Source organism: Cervus elaphus, chromosome 29 (genome assembly GCF_910594005.1).
Source record: "Cervus elaphus chromosome 29, mCerEla1.1, whole genome shotgun sequence".
NCBI classification, from domain to species: Eukaryota; Metazoa; Chordata; class Mammalia; order Artiodactyla; family Cervidae; genus Cervus; species Cervus elaphus.
The window spans coordinates 2,248,862-2,273,993 of NC_057843.1; the positions used below are offsets into that span (position 1 = coordinate 2,248,862).

Below are 25,132 nucleotides of genomic sequence, written 5' to 3' on the forward strand. Positions count from 1 at the left end.
TTTCTACAAAACAGTTACCAGAAGCAAAGCTCACTCACCAGGAGGAGTTCAGGGCAGCGAGGGGGTAGGGCAGTGAGCGGCTAGGGGACAAGCCCCAGAGATGAATGGAACCCCACCTCCCGCACCGTGAGCGGGTCAGCAGCCGCCGGGGCTCACCTTGCCGTCTTTGTCTGGCCTGGCTGCCGAGCCGCTGTCAGGAGAGGTGGGTGTCCCTGGGAGCAGGGTTGCGGGGCGGCTGCTGGGTTCAGACTCCAGGGAGGTGGCGGGGATGCTCACTGGGGCTGTGGCACAGGCCAGGGGGCCTCCGACCCGGCCCAGGCCGCTGGCAGCCGCGTGGGCAGGGGGGCCCAGCGGGGCAGAGGGCTGCGGCGACGCCAGGGGGTGGTGGGACTGCCCCGGGGTACTCTGAACCTGGATAGGTGTCACGGCCGCCGTGGGGCGCTCCTGGCTGTGCGCAGAGACTGGACAGGAAAGAGAGAAGGAAAGTGTGAGCTGGAGCCTCGTTGCTCACAGAGCCCTGCGCGTGTCACAGTGATGAGAAACCACGGTGGTTTAGATGCTCTGACCCTCGGGGGGCCCTGGACATCATCCCCTCCCTGATCCCAGGTCAGCGCCCCACTGTGTCCCATGACACTGTCTGCTGCCATGTCTGCCAGGTGCCCGCAGGGCGACAACACCCAGGGGTGCAGCAGGCCCCAGGCTCTGGCCGAGGCGACACCCCCACACACTTGCAGGGCAGAGCAGGCTGGCCCCAGCGTTGCTTCCTATTCTCCCTTTTCTCGGTACCTCCCTTCCTTCCTGTGGATTTTCGGACAGAACTGAACACGTTTTCTCTATCACTGTTAACCAAGACCCCTGGGACATTCCAAACACTTCAGGAAGAACAAAGCTACTTAAGGTCTGACTGTATCTGAAACAGAGCCGATGTACAGTGATGGTGCTGACGCTGTGCTGGCCCCTGCTTCAGTTATTCATTGTCTTGTTCCATCTCCCTCTGTCAGACTGTCTTAAAGTTTCACCTCGCTCTGTCAGACTGTCTTAAAGTTCCACCTTCCTCTCTCAGACTGTCTTAAAGTTCCACGTTCCTCTCTCAGACTGTCTTAAAGTTCCACCTTGCTCTCAGACTGTCTTAAAGTTCCACCTTCTTCTCTCAAACTTTCTTAAAGTTCCACCTTCCTTCCCCTGCCAGACTGTCTTAAAGTTCCACCTTTCTCTGCTAGACTGTCTCAAAGTTCCACCTTGCTCTCTCAGACCATCTTCACATCCTCGCAGCCTCTGGTGCACCAGGTTTGTGGCTGCTCGGGCCCCTCTCCCAGGGCCGTGGCCCAGTGCCCACCTGTCCTTGCAGCGCTCCGGGCCTGGTTGACAGTCATCTGTCCGGACACGTGCAGCAGGACCTTAGCCTGGGGGCTTGTCTGGATGTGAGCTGCCGACACCACGGCCGTGGGGACCCCGGGACCGCCAGCCACGCCGTTCCCCGGGGACTTCTGGGCAGGTCCGCCTGCGGGGGGAGGGTTGGCCGGGACCCCCCCGCGACTCGCTGGGCCAGTCGTCAACATGGGGACTTTGCCTTGGGAAGCACTGGTCACGGCCCTGCTGAGACAGAAACCCAGTCCGTCAGCAAGAGGGAGACAGGACGACTAATGCCAAAGAAAATGATGCAGAGCTTAAAGATGTAACACTTTAGGAATGCGATTATCTGACCAAAGGTGAGAAAACACATTCAAGGAACAGCGGCCCTGAGGCGGAGAAAGCTCTGGAAACATCTGAGTGGGAGAAAGATCGCACAGCACTCCGCTGGTGACGCAGCTTCTCGGCTCGGCTCCGTCTGGAGGTAACCCTCCCCACGGGCTCCAGGGCCTGCACGCTTCCTCTCTGGCCAGTCAGAGCACAGCGTCCAGGCTGGCACAGCTGGGCTCACGTACGGCTTCTCTGTACTTGCCCCGTTTACCGGCACGTGTGCGCACACACTCCTGTGATGTCCCTCTGGCTCCCTTCACCCTACCTCCCCCTCACCTGCGCTTCAGTCCTGTCCTCCTGAGAAGCCTGGCCTCAGGCCCAGGACCTCGGGACTGTCCTCTGTTTCAGGTGGATTTCCTCTGTGACCCTTGATCACAAAACATGATGTGGATTTTTTTCAGTCAATTCCCAGTGAAATCCTCCCGACTCAGTACAAGTTCCCTGACAGCAGGGCAGCGTGCAATGGTTGTTTCCCACCCTTCCTGTATGTGGTTACAGCGGCACAGCCGGCCCTCAACAAATATTTACTGGCTGAATTTCATTAAATTAGGTTCAGTGTAGCTTTATGTAACATACTTTTTAATATTCTAAATTGATTTAAACAACAGTTCTATAGATAGTAACTTTCTACCAAGCAGAAGGCTTCATTAACTCGAACCTCGTTATTTACCATGAGGAATAACAGAGAATTTTCCATCAGGAAGCGTCTCTCCAGAGACTTTTGATAGTTTGCATTTGAGTCTTAGGAAAATGCTTTCTTCAGAAAGTCGACATGTGGTTGTTGCTTGGTTTATCTCCCTTAGTTGTTGTGGTTTTTGTTTGTTTGTTTTATCCCAGCAGGGAAGACGGAGCTACCATCTTCTGGGCTGTGAATGTAGATTTTAGCATATACCGACAAGAAGGTTTACACTGATGAAAAATCTGCAAGTCTAATTGGAGCTAATGTTCTCTTGCCATCTGCAATGACAGTGATCCTCATTGGATTAGGCTGCCAGGCAGCCTGAGGACTGAGACCGACATCTGACAGCATGTCAGTTCATTCAGCCACTTATTCAAAATCAAGGGCTTTGAGAAATGATTTAACACAATTAAGCTGGACCATTATTAAGAGACCAGTGGCCAAAACCCGGGGTTTCCTCAGCACTGACCCCATTATAGGTCATGACGGTCCTCCCAGAGCAAGCTTCCTCAGTGCCCAGAACGGGTACAAAACTTAAACAAAGTGAAGAGTATATATCAATACATCCAAAGTGCTTGCCTCCTGCTATCCTAGAACAGGTTTCTCAGCCTTGGTGACATGTGGGGCCAGACAGCTCCCTTCTGTGAAGCCTGTGCTTCACATGTGCATGTGCAGGGTGTCATATGCATCCCTGGTTTGTATACATGGGCGGCGAGTAGTACTTGCTCCCCCATCACGACGATCAGAAGCATGTCCAGACACTGCCAAAATCCCCTGGGGAGCAAAACTGCCCTCCCCTGAGAAGGGTGAGGGGCTCATGTCATGTTAAAGGAGTTTCATTTCTGATTGCATTATTAAAAGTAATTGTGAGTATTCAGATGTAATCATCAAGCTATTGGAATACACACCTGGCTTTCAGCACCTCTTCATCGGGTGACCTCAAATTGTTTAACCTCTCCACCTCAACCTGCTCACTGTTGAGTGGGGATAACAGCACATACACCAGGGAGCTGTTTGAGGCCCTGGCGTTAATGTGTGGAACACAGAAGTCTGTGCGCCAGGTGTCACGTAAGCATCACGTAAACCAGAGGATTAATGACATCACTTGTGTTTATGTCAAACAGCACTAATTTCCTAGCAGAAAAATATTGAAAACAGTGTAGCAGAGTCTTCTCACAAGTGACTTAAAGCAAATAATTTAAAACTGACACCTGTATTGGGAAAAATCTACAATTTCACATGTGAAGTGAAGTGAAGTCACTCAGTCATGTCCAACTCTTAGCGACCCCATGGACTGCAGCCTACCAGGCTCCTCCGTCCATGGGATTTTCCAGGCAAGAGTACTGGAGTGGGGTGCCATTGCCTTCTCCACATGTGAAGAGTAAGCTAAAATCTTGAGAATTAGAAGGGACTTTGCAAATACAGGCAGGGACCTCTAAAATGCTGTCTGTGTAACACGTAATTGTAACATGAGAAGGAACTGTGGATAGGCTGGAAATCATGGGAAAGGACAAAGCTTCTGCGTTCAGGGCTCAGCAAGCCGCTTGCTCAGAGCCGTACCTCGTGACGGGGGCCACGTAATTGCCAGGAAAAACCCCAATCTTGCTGGTGTGCATGGACGTCCCCTTGAACCAGCCGTCCTGGCAGCGCTCGAACACGAGAAACATCTCCCCCTTCCGCAGCTCCAGCTCGTCCTCTTTCCGGGGAGTGTAAGGATAAATGGCAACATACCTAGAAGCAGAAAAAGCATCTGACTTCAAGGTGAGTAACAGACATACCACACGATGCGCAGAACTCTTCTCTGGCATGAAGCCTTGAATGTTCTGTACAAAAGTAAATAGAAAGTAGAATCCTTTCATCCGTGGGCAGCCTCGATCACTCTCCACTGAATGGCGGCCATCCACGCTGAAAAGGCAGAAGCTGCCCGACTCCGAACCTCCCCCTGGCCCTCTCAGTGAAAGGTGCTGATCCTGCCAAACGGTACTCATGGGCGATGCCACGCCCCCGTGTGCACACCTGCAGCAGGCCATCACATGCCCACTGGGAAACTGGCCCTGCAGATGGCCCTGGTGAGACCTGGGAAGCAGCCTCGTCGAGGGCACGTGGTCCCAAGTCCCTCCGGGAAGCTCGGCACACAGCCTCCCCGCACACACTGAACCAGCAATGGGCGGCACCTGCGTCCGTGGGCTCAGTCGGGGCAGACGCTGAACTTGCGAGTCAGAGGCAAAGCAAGTCCAACCACGGACAGAGCCCAACAGCCCGGGGCCCTCCCTGTCCCCTCGTATCCTTACCTGGGGGTGAAGGCGGGGACAAAACCTGGGTAGCACTTGCAGAGGAAGGCCAAGAAGGCCCATCCTTAGGCCACTAGTTTCCTAATCACAAACACACTTGGGTAGAAGACACCAGTCTGGCACCAGCTCCCCCCAGAAAGTTGTTCTCTGCCTCTCTATTTGGGTTCGGTCCGGGGGCAGAAAGGACCCCACACTTACACGCTGGGGCGGGGCTGTGGCCGCGGGTGTGTGGTCTGGTCAGTGGGTCCAGCTGCGGGCCTGGAGCCCATCCCGGCGGCAGCAGCAACAGCACTGCCTGTGGGGGTGGCCGCCTGGAGAGGGGGCGGGGGGAGAGGAGGATTCAGAGTCTGGAGAGAGAAAGAAAAAGAAGGAACAGATGACTTATTTACATCTCTTCCAGTAAGTGGGAGGGAAAAGGAATCAGAAACCCATAAAAAAAAAAGACGTCGGTGGAAGCTACACAGAGTAGCACCTGCACATGATACCCAAGCCTCCTTTTAAAAGACTCCTCTCTATTCTCCTTTAAGGCCTTAGAGCCACAGCAACCCTTCTGGCAAACAGGTAAGTAATGACAATTGGGAGGAGGGAAAGAAAAAAATGACAAGATTGCATGCAACTTCAAGATTAATGGCACTTCTAAGCACGAACTAGGATCAGGATCCAAATGCCTTCCAAGGGGCAGCTCTGACAGCACACGGCTTGCTGGGGATGAATTTGTGACTGTTTCTGCAACCCGAAACTTCAGCACAGTAGCAGACAATCCAGTGGCACCGTACACCATGCCCACAGAAGAAAGTTTCCCCGGATGTCTGGGCTTCCCAAACCACAAACAACAGTGACCCCAGTCGCGGGACCATGCTTGCTGCTGTTGTTTACTCCTTTCTTGCTAGCTCTGCCGGCTTCTTAAGCTCAGGACTATCAAGGCTGATAATCTTTAACAAGGACGCCGCAAGCAGCTGCTGGTCCCTCTACGGGCTCTGCCCATAAGAAAGACTCCACGCCTTTCCAGAATCAATGGAGCGCCTGCTACTTTCTAATTGACACAGCCCAGATCATTCTTTAGGGTCTGGATACTGAGCAAACAGGCACACACAGACTCGCCTGAACCCCCACCTCGCCCACCTGCCCCAAATCTCTGAACCACTCGGTGTAAAACTGCATCAAAGGAGAAATAAGGAGGCTGAAGAGTGCAACTTGGGCAGGGCACGTGGTGTCTCCATGTCAGAATAGCGGAAGAAAAACCCCATGGTTTCTGGACACAAAGAACACCAACTGGTCCCTGTTGTCTGGAAAAAAAATCTGACACCATCAGCAGTTACTTCGTCTGCCTGTTGAGTCACACGGTTCAGAAGCACGGCAGGAGAGAAGGACCTCGAGTTTCCAGATGCACGCTGCAACTGTTGCGCACGTCATGTTCCATTTTCCTACAATGGAGAAGACTCTCCCCACGCCGCGGCCGAGGCAGGGCAAACGCATTGACAGCGCTCCCAGGGCAGGCGAGGCCAGGCGGACAGCCACACAACAGGCCGTGCTGTGACTCCAGGAGGGCACTCATGGGGCCTGGAGCCCTCACGACCCTTAACCAGGAAAAGGCCGCGCACCTGAGCTGCTGGTCTCAGGACAGAGTGAGACAAACACCCTGGCAGGAGACTTGGCACACGTGAGCCAGGCGGGCCCGCGGGCCACCGCACACAGCAGCTCGGCAGCGCCCGAGGTCGCCACTGAGCCGCCTCCTCTGGGTCTCTCCAGGCCCCACCTCACAGCTGTGTGGCCGCGGAGGCGACGAGTGGACAAAAGGAATTCAGGCCACCCGCCCCTGGAAGGACTCAGAGTCAAGGGCGCACTTGGCTCTGAGGAGAATTCCACTGGCAAAGGGGAGAGGGAAACTGCACCTTCATGTCAGTAGAGCCTGTACTCACTGGCCCTAGAAGAAGGCAGAAAAAGAGAAGGAAATCTATAGGCCTGAAAAAAACACAGGCCACATTACGTTAACAAAATGTAAGAAAAGGTCACGAGAGTCAGACCACAAAGAAAGCTGAGTGCAGAAGAACTGATGTTTTCCAACTGTGGTGCTGAAGAAGACTCTTGAGAGTCCCTTTGACTGCAAGGAGGTCAAACCAGACAATCCTAAAGGAAATCAATCCTGAATATTCATTGGAAGGACTGATGCTGAAGCTCCAATACTTTGGCCACCAGATGTGAGGAGCTGACTCATTGGAAAAGACCCTGAGAGTGGGAAAGACTGAAGGCAGAAGAAGGTGACAGACCATGAGATGGTTGGATGGCATCATCGACTCAATGGACATGAGTTTGAGCAAGCTTCGGGAGATGGTGAAGGACAGGGAAGCCTGGTGTGCTGCAGTCCCTGGGGGTCACAAAGAGTTGGACACTACATAGTGACTGAACTGAACTGAAGAAAAGATCATCTCCTATAGTTAGTAAGTATAGAAAGGAAATGTTTGCTGTGTATGACTTTTACAAAGCCTGAGTTAGGACTCACTTGACATCTGGCATACCCTAGCACTGGGCTGCGTATCTTCGGGAAAACGTGCATGTGTGTGTGCGTGTGTTGGAGGATAAGCACACAGAGCAGACATCACAACCGGATTCCCCGACGTGGCTGTCCTGTGAGGCTGGTCAGATGCCAGGGCCCTGGCACGTCCAGGGCTGGGCCGGCCAGGAGGCCCCACGGGTGCTGGTGAACAGCCCACACTGAAAGACTCCGGGGACAAAGATGCCCGGGAGAGACCTGCTGTGAGCCGTCCCGCGGGAACCTCAGCCTCCCCCTCGCCGGGGCCTTCTGCAGCTGGCCTGCTTCCACTGAGTGGTGAGGAATGGCTGAGGCTCGGGAGGCTGTGGCCGGGCCTTCGGGATCCAACGCAGGGGACTAGCCGTGGTCTCGTGGTCGCTGAGATGAGGTTCTGCTTGTGCTTCTGCAGGTCCAGACCCTCCGCTACCGGCACTGATGTCTGGAGGCCACGAGAATGCTCCCTAAAATCAGGGCTCGGGGGTCAGCTGATGGGAAACGGTCAGGTCCGCCATATCCATCCAGACTGTGTTTCCCACCCACTGATCTTGGGACAAGGAGGCAGCACAGGGCTAGTGTCAGAAACGCCGTGTAGACTCCAGTCCCCACTCAGCCCCTGCGGGCCGCCCTCAGTTTCCCTCCAAGAACAAAGCGCCCTGTCCAGGTGGCTGGGTCCAGGCTACCGTCGGGCCATGAGACAGTGAGCAAGAGTTCAAGGCCGGGCTGTGGGCCCCTCCTCACTGGCGCCCCCCTGCCCTCTCCCCTTCCAGCAACCAGCATGGAGGTGCCCAGGCGCTGAGCTCCACGAGGTCTTAACCATGGGTGAGGGCTACAGGCCGCTGACCAGGAAAGCGCTATGCTTGGAGCTTGGGGTTCTGACTATAAACGATCCGCCCTCTCTTTAATTAACTTTTTTATTGGAGGACAGCTGATTTACAATGTTGTATCAGTCTCTTCTTCACAGCAGTGATTCAGCCTTACACAGACACACATCCACTCTCTTCCAGGCTACATTAAGGGCCCATTTTCTTCCCGACTGTCCTTTATGTGTGCATCCCCCTCTCCTTCTGGGGTAGAAGGTGACTGCCAGCTTAAGACTGGGCATTTCTGGGTCCTCTGAGCAAATACCACTAAACATCCCCCAATTCCATCCTTCCTAAACATCTGATTCCAATGAATCCACTTTCAACCTCTGTAAAAGCTCTGCTTGTGCGGTGAACTCAGCTGCTCGGCCAATAGAGGGATGGTGGCCGGTCATCCCCTCGGGGCAGTGGTGTCACTAATTCCTGCAGCATCAACCCCTTGCACACAGCAGTGTGTGTGCAACTGAATATCTTGCCTTTTTTGAACGATGAGTAGGAAGTAGAAAAATGGAAACACTGATATCAGTGATTAAAAAAACACAGGCATCAGGATTCAGTAAAGTTAAGAAGATGGGAAGTGAGCTTTTGTCTCATCTGGATCCCTAGCAGAATCAAGCCAGTCAGTGGTAGGCACAGCTACAGAAAAAAGGAAAAAAATGAAAGTACTTAAAATGCTAGAAACAGATGCTTGGAAGATGGTGTCTGAAGGGGAGGTGTAATTAAGGATCTGGTAATTAGGAAGATTAATTAATTCTCTCTGGGAATGGACCTCCTCTCATAGCTGTGGACACATAGTTCCAGCTCTGACACACGAGGAGAGGGGTGCACGTGTGCTCCCTGACTTGCAGAAATGATGCATGTGGCCACGTGCTGTCCACGGAGCTCTCAGCAACACAGCTCTGGCACCCAGGAGTGGAGGCTCAGGGGCAGGCTCTGGTGGTCAGGATTCACGCGGCCGTGGAGCCACACCCTGCCTCACCGTCCGCGTGCTGCCAGCACCCAGCTCTGTCCACGGGAGGCGCAGGTGCTCAACGTGGTCTTCGGGAATGAGAAAACCTCCTGTCTCCCACTGCCTTCAGGACAGTCCGATCCAGATCAGCAGACCTCGGTCCCCGAGATGCTGAGCCCTTCTCTGCGGTCTCTGTGAAGTTGGTCCACATCCTGCCAATTCCAAAGGTGCCACTTCTGCCTCTCCGACTGCCAAGCGTGACGGTCCTGCCCCTACATCCAGGGCCCTGCCCTGACCCTCTGGACCCTCCACCGTGGGCGACAATGGCCAAGTACATCTTGGCTCTTCTGGGAAGCTGACATCATTTACTTTTAGGTACACACACGCCCACACACGGTTTAGTAGTACTTAACACACGGTTGGAATGCAATCTGATTTCAAGTTCGCCACTAGTTGCATGTGGCCTTCGCTGCCCCGGCTGCCCTGTGCCATCTTGTGACTAACCCTCCTGGCTGGCTCTGGGGGTCACCCCTCCCTTGTTTCACAAGTTCCCCTGCTGGGGTGCAGGGGACACAGGAGCGAGATCTGCACCCTCCTCCCCAGGGAACCGGGCGGAGGAAAACCCGCCCTGCTGTGAACAGTGCATGTCTGAATTACATGGAATACCAGTGTTGTTTCCAATGTTAGATATTTAACATTTAAACCGTTACATGTGAGACATTTAGGACAATATGCTCACAAGTTCATTCTGCGTAAGAGATTAAAAAGTTACAACTTGTGAAGAAGTGTTAGAAACGATGATCACTCCCTGGTCCAGCCGTGGCCCTCAGCACCCAAAATCCACACCAGGAAAAGGGCGGCGTCCTTCCCATTACACCACCTGCTCTTGCTGTGACTGCACTCTAGGTGTTGGGAAGATCTCACGTTTTACACAGGACACTCGCCAGGTTGATGGAAGATTCAGAGGGCACCTGTTACAGAGATTTTCCCACTTAAACCTAACACATTAAATCCAGCACTCCTGCTTGCCAACTCTGGGCTCTGAGAGCCAGGTGTCTCCTGGGACAACAGGCTGTGGGTCTGCTTATAATTAGCTTTCCATTAAGCGGAACTGGCAGAGACACACTGCTAATAAATCCTCTTGCTGAACATTCAGGCCCTCTGATATGACCCTGGGATGAAGTGACTGAGTGTAAATTAATTTTGTGGGTTCGTGCTCTCTTGGGACTGGTGCCCAGAATGCCCTAGTATGCACCCAGCTAAGAGCAACTGGCCACTCCCTTATCGTAAAATAATCAGCCCACAAGGGCTGAAGCACAGCCAACTCTACATCTTTCCACTAATTAATTCTACGATCAGAAAAATCGGCCATTTTTCCCTTAAGAAATCAAGTTAGAATTTTGCCCCACGAAGTAGCCATTTGGAAATGGAAATTCCAACAGCGTGTGAAGGTACTGGGGTGGGTAGGAAGGAAGGAAGGATGGACAGACAGGGTCTTCTCGGGCTGAGAGGGCAGGAAGACTGGGAAACCTGATTCTGGGTGAAGCACCCAGGGCCAATGGAACCTCAGGGAAACCACCTTTCCGTAAAAGTTACCTGACTCCCCCTTCTCCCCAAAGGAATCAACGCAACTTCTCCCACCCTACACAGTTGTTGTATCAAGGAAGCTGTAATTGTTCTAGAAACCTTAACAAAAAGCGGCTTGAGTGCTAACTGGAGCGTACTGACCCCTATTTAAACACAGGAGCGTGCTTACTTAACCACAGGGGGCTCTGAAAGGTCCACACTGGTCTCTAGTGTACTAGGGTCTACCAGCTGGACACCAATCCTGCATTTATTTATAGCCCGCCTCACTTCAAAGTCAGCTTCCAACTACTCATAAAATACATCAAGACATGATAAATAAGAGAAAAACGAGGCAAAAGGAAATGAGGAAGACACGGCTAGATGGAGCCAACAGCATGCAGTGAGGTCCCGGCCTGGGGTGGATGCAGGCCTGGCCTCGGTCTTCCATCTTCACAACATACAAAGTCCACAGCCTGAACACAAATCAGCCCCTGGGAAGCCTTGCCACCCCTGTGCGGAGAACAGAGAGGACCCTAACGATGAGCCAGACCCCAGGATCTGAGCAAAGCGGCAGGCACGTCACAATTGCCACGGCGCTGACAGAGGGCGATGGGCAGCTGTCACAGTCCCCCCACCAGGCCCAGGAGGTGCCACCTCCCTGGGGCAGACGGGATGCCTTTCATTTTACAGGAGGGGACACAGAGGCCCAAGGAGGCTGCGTGACCTCTCAGCCGCATCACTCATGCGCAATGGGGCTGGTTCCCTGCCCCAGGCCTGACCCCACTGCTGGTCACAGCGTCCCCGGGCAGCATAGCCAGCAGAGACTCTGTGAGGCGGGCGGAGGGCGGGGTCCCCCTCGGAGAGGGGCGTCAGGACCCCACCACTGGCCACAGCATCCCCGGGCAGCACAGCCAGCAGAGACTTTCTGAGGCGGGCGGAGGGCGGGGTCCCCCTGGGAGAGGGGCGTCAGGACCCCACCACTGGTCACAGCGTCCCCGGGCAGCACAGCCAGCAGAGACTTTCTGAGGCGGGCGGAGGGCGGGGTCCCCCTGGGAGAGGGGCATCAGGACCCCACCACTGGCCACAGCGTCCCCGGGCAGCACAGCCAGCAGAGACTTTCTGAGGCGGGCGGAGGGCGGGGTCCCCCTGGGAGAGGGGCGTCAGGACCCCACCACTGGCCACAGCGTCCCCGGGCAGCACAGCCAGCAGAGACTCTGTGAGGCGGGTGGAGGGCGGGGTCCCCCTGGGAGAGGGGCGTCAGGACCCCACCACTGGCCACAGCGTCCCCGGGCAGCACAGCCAGCAGAGACTCTGTGAGGCGGGCGGAGGGCGGGGTCCCCCTGGGAGAGGGGAGTCAGGACCCCACCACTGGCCACAGCGTCCCCGGGCAGCACAGCCAGCAGAGACTTTCTGAGGCGGGCGGAGGGCGGGGTCCCCCTGGGAGAGGGGCGTCAGGACCCCACCACTGGCCACAGCGTCCCCGGGCAGCACAGCCAGCAGAGACTCTGTGAGGCGGGCGGAGGGCGGGGTCCCCCTCGGAGAGGGGCGTCAGGACCCCACCACTGGCCACAGCGTCCCCGGGCAGCACAGCCAGCAGAGACTCTGTGAGGCGGGCGGAGGGCGGGGTCCCCCTCGGAGAGGGGCGTCAGGACCCCACCACTGGCCACAGCGTCCCCGGGCAGCACAGCCAGCAGAGACTCTGTGAGGCGGGCGGAGGGCGGGGTCCCCCTGGGAGAGGGGCGTCAGGGACCTCGCCTCTCCTCACTCCCCTCGCACTGGAAGAAAGAGTCTGAACACGTAACAAGGTCATGGCCTGGACGCGAGACGCTCGTTCCCCACAGTTCACCTGCAAGCTCAGGAAGCACAATCCCTGGATCCTTGCTTTCTGCTTCCCAGGGTCGTGTTCCTTGTCTCTGCTCTTTCAGCTTTCTCCCCCCGGGGTTCCTCTTTGCATCAGCCTCCCACGACTGCCCTGACCCTCCTATTTGTTTTCCCCGCTAGGGTGTCCCCCCGAGTCAGATTGCATCTGCAGGCTGCGGGCTTGTGGGGAGAATCACTCATCTGAGAGCCCCCTGGCACCCTGACCACACAGACCAACAGGAGACCAGGGACCCAGAGTGGAAATGAGATCAGAGCCAAGAATCCATGCTCTGGGGACCCAGGCACCACCCAGCCCGGGGAGTCCAGCCTCCTCAGTCCCTGGATAAATCAGCCCGACCAGAAACCTGACAGAGCAAAGGGTAATACGCCTGCAGAAAACCAGGCTGAACTTTAGTGAACTTTAAAGGGCTTCTGTCGCCTCAGGCCACCCACCTCCACTGCTAAACTAGAGTGCCGGCCGCAGGCCTGAGCCTGTGTAAGTTTTTGCTAAAATTAAGAGAGACAGAGGTGAAGGACAGAGACCTCCTTCACCCTCAGTAAGTGTCAGCAGGGTGGAGGGGCCAGGCCAGCAGGCAGGGGTGGGCGAGTGGACGCGGGGGTTATACTCACTGCCAGGGTGGCTGGGTAAGGGGCCTCCGCCGGGAACGTGAATGAGGGGCCGGTGGTCACGGGGCTGCTGGGGGGTGGGGTCACAATCAGGCCGGTGGTACTTATGTGAACCTGCCAAGGAAACAGGAGTCAATACAAGGAAGACACACCTAACAAAACAGACGAGACCAGCTAAACCTGGGGAAGCCAAGTCACAATGAAACATACAAACCCTGCAGTGTCTGTTACTGGGGCAAGGCAGAGTCCCGTTCAGGTTACTGAGCCCAAACGTGCGGAGGGCATCACGTGTGTCAGACGCCAAGGAGTCACTTGATAAACACGGGTCTCGACATCTCGCGTGTAGGATCCCACGGCCACTGCCTCACATGGGTGTGGCTGGGACCTGCCTAGCGCGCGATGAGCCAGCCCATCAGCACCTCCCCAAGGATCCTGTTCAGGGGGGCTCTCTGGATGCTCACCTGTCCGCCAGCACACTGAACCTACGTCACGCACATGGTTCCATCTTCAGGATCACGTCTCAGGACCTGACCTTCCCGTGGGGACCCGTAATTAAAACCTAGCTACCCAGATGTGCTGGCGGACTGCAGGCAATTGTTTACAAAACCCTTCAGGGAACAATGCCTAACCAAACGACCTGTGTCCAAAGGTGTCTTATCCACAGCACTACCTGAGACGAATTCACTAGGAAGAAGCTGAGTTATTCAGGTCCCTTCGTGCCTGTGTTCAGTTACGGGATGAATTTCACTGCTGGTGCACCCCAGTGTGACTGCAGACAGCTGGAGGAGGGTGCTTCCTGCCCAGATGGGCCGTCCTTCTTCCACGATTAAAGGTGGAAGGAGGGTGACAGCCTGTGACCTTGCTCTCCAGGAAACAGTGACACACCAAAACTGCTGCTTTGTGTAACAAGAACTTAATCCTAAACCTAGGTGCCTCAGTCCCAACAGTTAGGAAGAAGATGCTCAAGACAAAGACAGGCTCCGAATGAGTTCCCAGGGGGCCTGAAGGAACTTTCAGTTCCCCGGGACAAGGCGCTGCCAAGGTGGGTTGACCAGCACATGGCCGGTCTTCACAGCTAAGTCTGTGCTGCTAGGATTCACACCCCTCAGAGCTCCACGGCGGCCCGTACCTGAGAGGGCGCGCTGCAGGAGAGCCCGGCCAGCTCGCCGATGCGTGCCGCGGCCGCGGGGTTGCTGGAGCTGATGAGGACCGGGGGGCTGATCTCCATGGAGTGGCGCTGCTGGGCGGCCTGCGACGCCTTGCTGGCCATGCTCAGCGAGGTGAATGAGTGCCGCTTCTTGGTGTTCTTCTTGCCGTCCGGCTGCTTGGGGGCCGTGCTGCTCGGGGTGGTGGCCGGGGTGCCCTCGCCAGCCACGACCCCTGGCCCGGGGGGCTGGTCCCACTCGATCAGCTGCTTGGCTGCGGAGTTAAACTGCAAACCGACAAGAGAGACAAGGTCACACGACAGGGACTCTCGACACACTTGTGTCTAAAGCTGAGTGTCAGTCCTTCAAAGTCTCCGTGTGCAAGTACACGCTTTTCCCACGGGCGGTGTCTTGTCTCAATATGGGGACTGCACTGTTCCTACATCACAGACACATGCTAAGCCAAGAACAACCAATTCCAACCTAACACCAAGGTTGAGAACACTTTCCCCCCAAGAATCTTCAGAATATCTAATTGCTTTTTTCACTTAATGATGGTCTACTGTATCTATTTCAGGGTTCTACACATAAACATGCCTTCTATGATTGGCTTTTTTTTTAATTTATTTTTTATTGAAGGATAATTGTTATACAGAATTTCGTTATTTTCTGTCAAAGCTCAACATGAATCAGCCACAGATATGGTAACAAAGACTTATTTCAGCCTCCAGAGGAAACACAGAGAACAGTGAGCAGCAGGGAGTGTGGTCGGCCTGGTGACAACCGGTTTCGGCTCAGCCGGGCTGCTTCCGGGCAGTGACCGTGGCCGTGAACACGTGCCACTTCCAAGTGAATTCACTTCCCGCCTCCCTGCCCTGTGCAGGGGCCTCCCAGAAACGTCACTAGAAGCTCCTAATTACCATTGTTCTGCCACATGCCCATTACTTTCCTGAGCTTACATTTTGAATTATAACAGGCTAAGACCTGAAACCCAAGTCCTGTTGGCCGGTGAACTGGCCTGTTTGAAAAGCTGTCTGAGTGCAAAGCCAGGGCAAAGCCGCCCCACGGGGCTGGGAACGCTGGCAAGAGAGGAAAAACACAGGTAGCTTGCGCTCTCTGAGGGCAGAAACAGTACTTCCAGAAAGCTCCCATGACAGCCAGCTGCACCCAGACAGTGCAGTAATGGGAAACGCTGAGTGCAATGGTATACACAAGAGTGTATAACCTCTGAGCCAACGTGCAGATGACGAGTAAACTCCTCAGATGTGAAAGTCGCTCAGTCATGTCTGACTCTTTGCGATCCCGTGGACTGTAGTCCGCCAGGCTCCTCTGTCCATGGGATTTCCCAGGCAAGAATACTGGAGTGGGTTGCCGTTCCCTTCTCCAGGGGATCTTCCCAACCCAGGGACTAAACCCTGGTCTCCTGCACTGCAGGCAGATTCTTTACCATCTGAGCCACCAGGGAAGCCCGACTACTCAGAGGGAACCCGGAAATCCCGAGGACAGTGGACACTGTCCCATTCCCGCACTCTGCAGGCACCTCCTTCCATACTTCCAGGGCGGAAAGTGTCCTTCCAAATGCACTGTCACATCTTAACAGGCTAGGGCTGTCTCCCACCTGCGGTTGAGGATGTCCTCCTGGAAGGACGGGAATCCTGTCGGTGATGTTCAAAGACTCACTCTTGCTCTGGGAGCAGCAGCTTGGGAGGCGTGGTGTCTGAGCCTGAAGCCCTTGCTCCCTGGGGACCCAGTCAGAACCTGGTCTGACAGTTTTCCTAGCACGAGCTCACCCCTCCTTCAAGGCAAGGGTTCTTTCCACGTGGTAACTTTCAAGACTTGTGGGGAGTAGTGCCCGGTAATGCCCAAGTACTGGGGGGCGGGATGGATCGCAACGCCACTGTGCTGGGGATGGGGGCTGGGCTGCTAGGAAGGGGCAGCCGTATTCCAGCACCATCACGGCATGTGGCCAAGAGACCCAGGATTCACGATGGTGCCCTCTACGGCCATACCACCCGAAAACACCCGATCTCATCAAAATTCATGCTGCTGCCTCGGTCTAGCCACCCCATCTTTGGAGTGGTTCCAAAAGAATCAAGTGCCCAAGGAAGCAAGGTCTCTGTTTCCACCACAGGCGTGGCCCAGGCCTGGGCACGGAGCGGTGGGCTTTGTCAGGCAGGGCTTCTTATTCCTGCCCAGGCTGGGGACGAGGGTCTGAGATCCCATCAGACAGACCAACTCCTCCATCCTTACCCCAAACCCATCACGCAGTGAGACAGAAGACCCACTCTGCAATGCTAGAGCTCAGGGGGCCGGGCACACCTCCTTCCACGGTGAGCGAATCAGACAGGAGAGCAAGGACCCGATGCCTTTCCATGGAACGCCACGGAGTTCTGTTTCTTCAAGTACACACACACACACACACACACACACACACACACAGAGTGTTCAGTCGTGCTTACACACTGTTGGAATGCAATCTGATTTCAAGTTGGCCACGGGCTGTATGTGGCCTTTGCTGACCTGGCTGCCCTGTGACATCTTAGGAGCTAAAACCTCTCAGCCAGCCCCAGGGGTCAGTGATCTCCTGGAGGAAGTCTGTCTGAATTCCTGTGCAGCTTTCTCTGCACAGCCTTCTCTGGCCACAACCCATGTTCATGCACGCACTGCCCACCCTCAGAACGCCTGATCTGTGCCCTAGAACACCCTCCTCCAGCCCTGGGTGTGGACCAGCTGCCGAGGGTGGACACAGCAGCACCCTGGAGTGGACAGCACGGACGCACGGGATTTCTTGATCTGAAAACCGATAATATCCCCTTTGGGAAAACTCTGAAACAGACAAAGAATTAGTCTTACCGAGAGGAGTAAATAAACACGGGCAAAAATACTGACATAATAACAGCAGTAATAACAAGGCAATTTCAGAAATATGAAGATACTTTGTGTGTGTGTGGTTGGCCTCTTTGTCAAAGAGAATACCGTCTTTTTAAAAGACAGGACTTAACTTTTTCTAAACGAGAACAAAAAAATCTAATGAGAACAAAGCTGAATAGTCACTGTTTTCCATAAAGCCCTACAGGGGACTTGGTCTCTGGATTCTGAGCCTCAGAGCATGGACACAGTAGGTCTGCATAGAGGAACCTCTTCTAATTCATAACAGAGTGTTTGCTCCTCAATGGGATGGGTTTTCAATAAAAGGCAAATAAGGACTTTAAATATAGATTATATAAGGAACATATGCTCATTATTTTAAACAGGAAATAGTGTAGATTATACCAGTGAAAGGTGCCAGGGCCCGGCCAGTTTCATCTCCTCCCCCGACCACCCCAGACCTGTTTCCCAGACCTTTCCTGTTTGACAGTTCGGAACACTCCCTTGCATGTAAATTCCATGGAGATGTTGTTAATTAAGCACCTGCCTGGTTTATTATTTTAATTTTATTATTATTATTTTTCATTTATCTATATTAGTTGGAGGCTAATTACTTTACAATATTGTAGTGGTTTTTGCCATACACTGATATGAATCAGCCATGGATTTACATGTGTTCCCCATCCTGAACCCCCCTCCCACCTCCCTCCCCATCCCATCCCTCTGGGTCTTCCTAGTGCAACGGCCCTGAGCATTTGCCTCATCCATCAAACCTGGACTGGCGATCTGGTTAATTTTAACATGAAAGAAGCTATACTCTCTCCACTCACAGCATCTCATGAGAAGCCTTTCCTGTGAACAGAGGCAGGCTGGCTGTGCGGTACCCGCCCATCTCCTTTCGTGCATCCTGCCTGTACAGCCACATCCACAAGGCAAACTCCCAAAAGTGAAGCTGTTAGGTTAAATGCAGCCTAAAGCATTTTCGAATGATACTGCCAAGTTGCACTTCCAAAAAAGTGTCCGTTCCCATCACCTATGACGAAAAAGGGAATAAAAAGTCCCTGTTTCTCATACCATTAGCAGTATCAGGCGTTACTGATGTTTTGTTAAAATTTCTAGAAGTTACAGTATTAGGCATTACCATTTTTTAAAATCTCTATCAGATGAAGAGGCAATTTGTGTTTTCTTATAATTTGTTCTTCTCTATTAATGAGATTAAGCATGTTTTTTTCTTTCCCTAGGAATTACTTATTCCCACACTATACACTTTTCGATTGAGCTGATATTTTTCTTATACATTTATGAGTTCTCTTTATATAGCATATAAATCTTTCTTTAATATATTGGAATACTATGTATGCATGTATATATATATATACACATACAAGAGTAGATATATCCTCCTTGGAAGAAAAGCTAGGGCAAACCTAGATATTGTATTAAAAAGCAAAGACATCATTTTGCTGACAAAGGTCCGTACAGTCAAAGTTATGGTTTTTCCAAGTAGGTATGTATGGACGTGAGGGTTGGATCATAAAGAAGGCTGAGCGTAAAAGAACTGATGCCTTCAAACTGTGGTGCTAGAGAAGACTGTTGAGAGTCCCTTGGACTGCAAGGAGATCAAACCAGTCGATCCTAAAGGAAATCAACCCTGAATATTCACTGAAAGGATTGATGCTAAAACTGAAGCTCCAATCCTTTGGCCACCTGATGCAAAGAACTGACTCATTGGAAAAGACCCTGATGCTGGGAAAGATTGAAGGCAGGAGGAGAAGGGGACAACAGAGGATGAGACGGTTGGATGACATCACCAACTCAATGGACATGCACCTGAGCAAACTCTGGGAGACAGTGACAGACAGGGAAGCCTGGTGTGCTGCAGTCCATGGGGTCACAAGAATCAGACACGCGTTAGCAACTGAACAACAACATATATCCATTGAGTTAGAAATGTTGTTCCAATTTAGCTTTTAACTTGATACATATTTGTCATACATAAATATTTCTTGGATGTGCAAATTTATTCATCTTTTCCACTATGGTATCTTCAGCTAACATCATACTTTAAAAATCTTCTTTATCCACAATTATTTTTTAAAAATAAAATCACTTTTCTCCCAGTGTATTTATAGTTCCTCCCTTTGTCCGTCTGGGTATTTCAACAACGTGGACATTTTGTTCTGTATAAAGACAGAGACAGGGATGGAGCGTTCGTCCTTCCATTGCTAGTAGCCCAGCAATTTACATAACCCCATCCTTTCCTGCCAGCTCTGAAAACCCACCTTCACAAGTGAGGGTCTCGATAGAGACCTGTCTGCTGCACTGCCAGGCCAGTGCCCGTCCCCAGGGACGATGCTGTGTGGGGGAATTCACGCCTCAGCCCCTTGAAGCAGAAGTGAAAGCGTCTGCCTCACATTACAGCCCTCTGCAAAGCGCTTTCACACAGTGGCCACGGGGAGTTTGTATGTTCATCAGTCTCTCATTGTTCTCTGCAATTTGCATAACAAGGCTTTTGTTTCTGGATGATCTAAATACAAAAGCAAGCTTAGTCTTTATTCATAAAACAAGACTCCCCCAGAGTAGAGGAATAACCAGCAGACTGAAAGACCCTTTCTCAGGAGGGTCTTTAAACGGGTCGGAAAAAGCCTTCCCCAGGTAGCAGCTCCATTTCGGCGTCTGTACAGAATAAAAACCCTGGTGTCTCAGGACCATCGGAGGGCGGGGGTGGGGAGGGCGGCCTCTAGACCAGCGCTACCCAGCGAAGCGGAACAGTAGCCGCAGGTGTGGCGTGAAATTTTCCAGTAGCCCCATTTTAAAGAATAAAAAGCAGCAGGTAAAATTAATAATGCATTTTATTTAATATACCCCAGACATCACCACAATGGCATGTAATCAATATGGAAGTTTCTGAGATAGGCACATTCTTTCTTTGTACGAGTTTTGCCACCCAGTGTGCGCCGGACACCTGCCCCACATCCCAACCGAGATGGCCACAGTGTGAGTGGGCCCCCAAGATGCATGGGGGGCCCAGGGGGCACCTCCTAAGGCTCACTGAACACAAGGAGCGTGTGGGACAGGAAGGACCTCAACGGTCCCCGCCCCATGCGGCAGCTCTGGCATCCTGAGCTGGCACAGCTGGTGGGGCGTGCGGCACCCCAGCCCCCGTGCCACAGGACCGGGAAGGGCTCTCTGGGACTCGCCCCACGTCCAGTCGGGAGGGAGCCCCAGCCCCAAGCTCTGAGTGCATGTTAGCTGTCCTCCCCTCTGGTGGGCCTGGCTGTCAGAAAATAAATACTGGAAGGTTCTGGAATGCTCTTTTTCAGGTTTCTGATTTTGAGATGTAAGGGATGAAGAGGGGGAGCACGCCATCAGAAGCCTGAAAGAATTTTCATTCAGGAAGCTGAGGAAAGTACTCTCCAGAAAGCCACGCTCCAAGCCTGGAGGTGAAAGGCCCAGGGGGACTCGGGTCTCTGCCTCCCAAGCTGAGTAGTCCTGGGGGACGCTCAAATGTCCCGGTTTCTGTTTCCTCATGAAGCAGGATGGGGACCTCCGTCCTGCGTGCCCAGGGGCAGGGGAACACGCATCGCCACCGTGACGCGACACAGACACGCCCTGCTCTCACCGTGAAGACCCGGTCTGCCTGTCATTTGTCGTCACCACATGTGTCTCCTGTTTTTCAGATATCATACACGGCTACACTTGACGAGCTAGGAAGTTTCAAGTACATACGATGTACAAATGCCTTTTCTCAACCCGGAACACAAAGACCCCTTCAGGACACACAGAGGCCGGGACCTCAGGCCTACAACGACTGCAATCAGACCTGGAGGGGACATGCCCCTGCCCCTACGTTCTCTGAGCGACTGTCACAAGCTTAGCAAGCTACACACGTAAGCTTCTGTAAAATACCCTGATTTTTCCATCTGAACAACAATCAAAACAAAAGCAGTCTGCAGCAGTCTTAGGAGACTCAAGTTCGATTCCTAGGTCGGGAAGATCCCCTGGAGGAGGAAATGGAAACCCACTCCAGTATTCTGGCCTGGAGAATTCCACGGACAGAGGAGCCTGGTGGGCAACAGTTCATAGGGTTAGAAAGAATCAGACATGACCGAAGTGCCTTAGCACACACGCACGCACTCTGCAAGCCAAGCGTGGAAGCCCTGCAGGTGTTGCTAGCTGGGGTCTCTGCAGGGCCAGGAACTCGGAGAACACACAGGGCCAGGAGGGTACCCAGAACCACAGGTGAGAAGACCCCCAGCCTCTGCCCTGCAGCCCACAGAGGCAGCAGCTGGGGGCAGTGGTCGTGATGGTAACCCTTACAAGGAAAGGAAGGGGGAGCAGCATGGCAGGAGTCGCCAGCACTGGGGGAGCAGAGGGGACACAGCTAGCCGGCAGTCGGGAGGGTGATGACCACAGGGACTGCGGAGCCAGCCCTGGGAATCCCGGCAGGAAAGGAAGGACGGAGTGGCGTGCAGACAGGGGAACAGCCTGCAGGAGGCGAGAGGCTGCCCCCTCCCAGGACGGGAGCCCAGCAGTCAACACCTGAGGCGGAAAGCAGGCACACAGGTGTGGCCCCGCCCAGGTGAGCAGGGGCTCGGGGAGAGCCTCCACCAGGACGCCGCACCAGGAGGGCCAGCGCAGGCCCAGCGCTGCGCGGGGTGGGACTCCCCTTCCTCCCGCCTGCAGAGAAATGTCTGTTCAACAGCCGTGAGGCAGGGAACCCGCCATGTCGCTGCCATCAGGGCGGCTGCGCCACACCTCCTGACCCTCACCACTGGGGCCTGCCCCCGGGGGCTTCACAATTAAGATGAAACAGGCCACACACACGTGCAGAACAGGGCACACTCTCATTCTGCCTCTCCCAGGACACAGGACAGGCCTCAACCCTTGCTTAATGAAAAGCCTCAGTCACTACCAAATTTAGTATGTACATAACAGTGTAATAAGAATTTCAAATGACAAAATTTAAGGCCTTAAAATATGGTGGTTTTGATTAAGGTATGATTTCTCTCTTAAAAAAGGCAACCTCAGTAATCTGACATTGTTGAATATTTCATCACTTCTGAAAATCAACCTTCTGGGTGTTCAAACTTGAAAAGCTGTCATTATTCTTGATAAAATATCAAAATGTCCTCAACACTTCTCAAGTGAAGCTTGACGATCACAGTGACTCTGCCAGGCTTAGGAAGACTAGCTCTCAGCACGTGAGTTCGGAGGCAACAGCAAGGCAGGGGTCTCGGGCAGGCCCAGCTGCTGAAGGAAGACCACAAATCACCTCTCAGTTACTGGGTGGGTGTCCCCAAACAAGACGCTTATTTTAAACATGGAAAAATAACTACAGTGTAGCTCCCAGAATTCTTATCTCACAGTCACAAAAACTGATGGAGAGCGGCACTACAATTGTGTAGGAAAGGCAGGATCAGACACGTGCTGCCGTTAAAGCACACAGGAGGAGGAAAGGATATTTACCAAAATGACATGCGATGCGCCTAAGAGTTACTTCTCCCCAACTCCTCTGCAACACGATTATATCAGAGAAGTAAAATGAGTAACAGTATTCTTCACGTACGACGAGGCTCCCAGGAAAACACGGAATCCTGCACACACATCACTACCCTCTAGGCACAAGTCAGGCTGTGAGAACGGACAAGCTGCAACCGGGGAAGTCTGACGCAAGGACTTCGTGTTTTGTTTCCACAGAGGAGAATCAGGAAAGAACAGCTTCCTGAGAAAGGACCGTTTCCATCAGGACCCCGAAGAGAGGTGAGTTTCCACAGACACATGGACAAAAAAACATCCCTGATGAGCTGTAAAGACAGGAATTCCAAGGGACCAGCTTAGCGAGGGCCCAGGGGGATGCGGCCAGGCTAAAGAGCTGGTGGACTCTGGTGGAAAGCACTGCATACGTTAGACACCAGTTGGTCATTCACTTGGCCTCTGCTCCAGGCTCGACAGGACGCGAGCGTGTTTGTGTTCTATGGAACTGCCCGCTCATGCAGTGAGAAATAAAGAAACATTAACCCATCTTTAGAATCTCAGCTCTCGGGGGTTTTCCTCATGGAAAACAAAAGGAAACTCTTAAATGGGAAAGAGGCTGCTGCGTAATAGATGGAGTGTAAACTGCCGAGTAAAGCCTGGCCTAATTTCCTTTTTTTCTGAGTAGGTCTGGGCAGGTTGCCTCCAGCTGTCCAGAGTAAGCAGGGCTTTTCCTGGCGTCAGAGCCGACCTGCCATGAGAACTTCAGAGTCCTGGCTCTCACTTCCGTCACTGTGGTAAAACGAAATGCCACTATCAGTTACACCAAGCTGGGAACACTCAGAAGACCTAAAAAGCCTCAGCTCAGGGCAGAGCCCACAGGGCTGAAGACACTACTCAACACAGGGCTGGGGACTCGGCCCGCTCAACCTGCAGGTGAATGAACGTACGACGCTGGGCATGCAGTAAGTCTTCCTCGCTGAATCCTAAACAGTATCTCTGAATTGCATTTATAAAAATTAATTTACCTCAAAACTGAAGGAGAAAGTATGACAACCGACTGTCTTCCTGACTTTCCAACAACTTTACAAAAATTACCTCAGAATTGAAGGGGTATTGGGGAAGCCAAGCAATATAGTAATTCTCTTTACAACTTCTCCCCAATTTTCCTACACTTTTTGTTTTTAAAAAAAAAGATTTCAATGAATTGAACATTTCACTTTTGCATCTGAAAGTAAAAGAATACACCCTTCAATATGAATGACAGAATATCCTTTTACATTGTTCAGTCTGCTTTCTCTGACTGAGAGATCAAAGCCAGTGGCTCTGATCCTTGGCTCTCATTCTCTAGGGCAAAGACTCGAGGTGAAGGAGTAAAGTGAACCATGCCCTTAGCTCCTCTGAGGGGCACCCTGGCAAATTCAAACTCTGCACCTAAACCTCCACATGTAACTCCCTGGAACACGGACGACATTTCCCAAGCCCCTACGTCCACGGCTCTCACTCCTCTGAAAGCTGCACCTATGCTCCTGGAGATACACGTGTGGTTTTCCATAAACGGGGCTGATGACACACTTCTGTTCTCTGGCCACAGGAATATCTCCCAAGATTTGTCTACAAGCTGATTCTGAAAGTTCAGAACAACAAACACCACTTAATCATTACACCGTCAACATGCACGGTTTGCTGTGTGTCACTGATAACTCCAAAAAGTTACTTTAGAAAAATGAGGATTCTTAACAATTAGGCCACCTGACTTCTGCTCAAAGTGGGCCAAAGGAACAGTACCAAGCAGGTGAGAATTCATCTCACAAACAATGAGGGAGACCACCTGGAGAGGCTCCAGGGTCTAATCCATAGATGTCAACACTGCTACCCTCGTCTGGAAAAGTCTAAACCAGGCCTAACCAAGCACTCATCCAGCTTCATTAAAACACAAACAAAAAAACCAGAGAACTTCCAGAATCACTGGAGAGACTCTGTGCTTTGAGGATGGTGGTGTCCGCATGTAACACCAAGGTAAGCTGGTGACAGAACGTCAGTTCTCGCTGAAAGAGGTGAACGTCAGCAACGTCCAAGTCCAGTTCGTTGCGGGTGTCGGCTCACCAGGTCCTCAGGCTGCCCGCTCAACCAGCGTTCAGTGAGGCGACCAGGAGGAGCGCCGTGCGCGGGAGCCCAGGTGAGCCAGAGGGAAAGACGCTGGGCCCAGGAGCTCAAGTCCCACCAAGGGGGGCCCGGGGCAGAGGGCAACGCCCTCAGAGGAGACACAGACAGGGGACGCCGCGCGGCGCAGAAACTACAAGCGCAGCGCTGACGGCTGCCGTCGCCCCGCAGCACCGCACCGCTCACAGGGGCGGGCACCGCCCAGCGCTGCCAGCCCAGCTCACCCCGCGGCTCCGTGCTACAGATGAGGACACGGTCACTCCACAACCGCTGGTCCAGCCAGGACTGGGATCCCGGCCTCTGGGCTCAGAGTCCAGTTCTTCCAGGACCACAGTGTCCTGTGTGTGAGCCGGGGCAGCTGCAGAGGAAGAATCACTGC

General features: G+C 53.1%; 1 protein-coding gene across 4 annotated transcripts in view; it reads right to left on the bottom strand.

Annotated features, from left to right (window-relative positions):
- Positions 1 to 25,132, bottom strand: part of SH3RF1 (SH3 domain containing ring finger 1) — a 153,624-nt gene that overhangs the window by 15,830 nt on the left and 112,662 nt on the right. For 2 of the 4 annotated variants that reach the window (XM_043890612.1, XM_043890611.1), the window contains exons 5-10: positions 14,232 to 14,534; positions 13,106 to 13,216; positions 4,909 to 5,057; positions 3,980 to 4,150; positions 1,337 to 1,596; positions 157 to 461 (exon numbers count right to left, since the gene is read on the bottom strand). In XM_043890612.1, the coding sequence (XP_043746547.1) occupies positions 157 to 461; positions 1,337 to 1,596; positions 3,980 to 4,150; positions 4,909 to 5,057; positions 13,106 to 13,216; positions 14,232 to 14,534 (1,299 nt within the window). The remainder of the gene's footprint in view (positions 1 to 156; positions 462 to 1,336; positions 1,597 to 3,979; positions 4,151 to 4,908; positions 5,058 to 13,105; positions 13,217 to 14,231; positions 14,535 to 25,132) is intronic. The other 2 variants (XM_043890614.1, XM_043890613.1) reach the window with 2 other exon arrangements.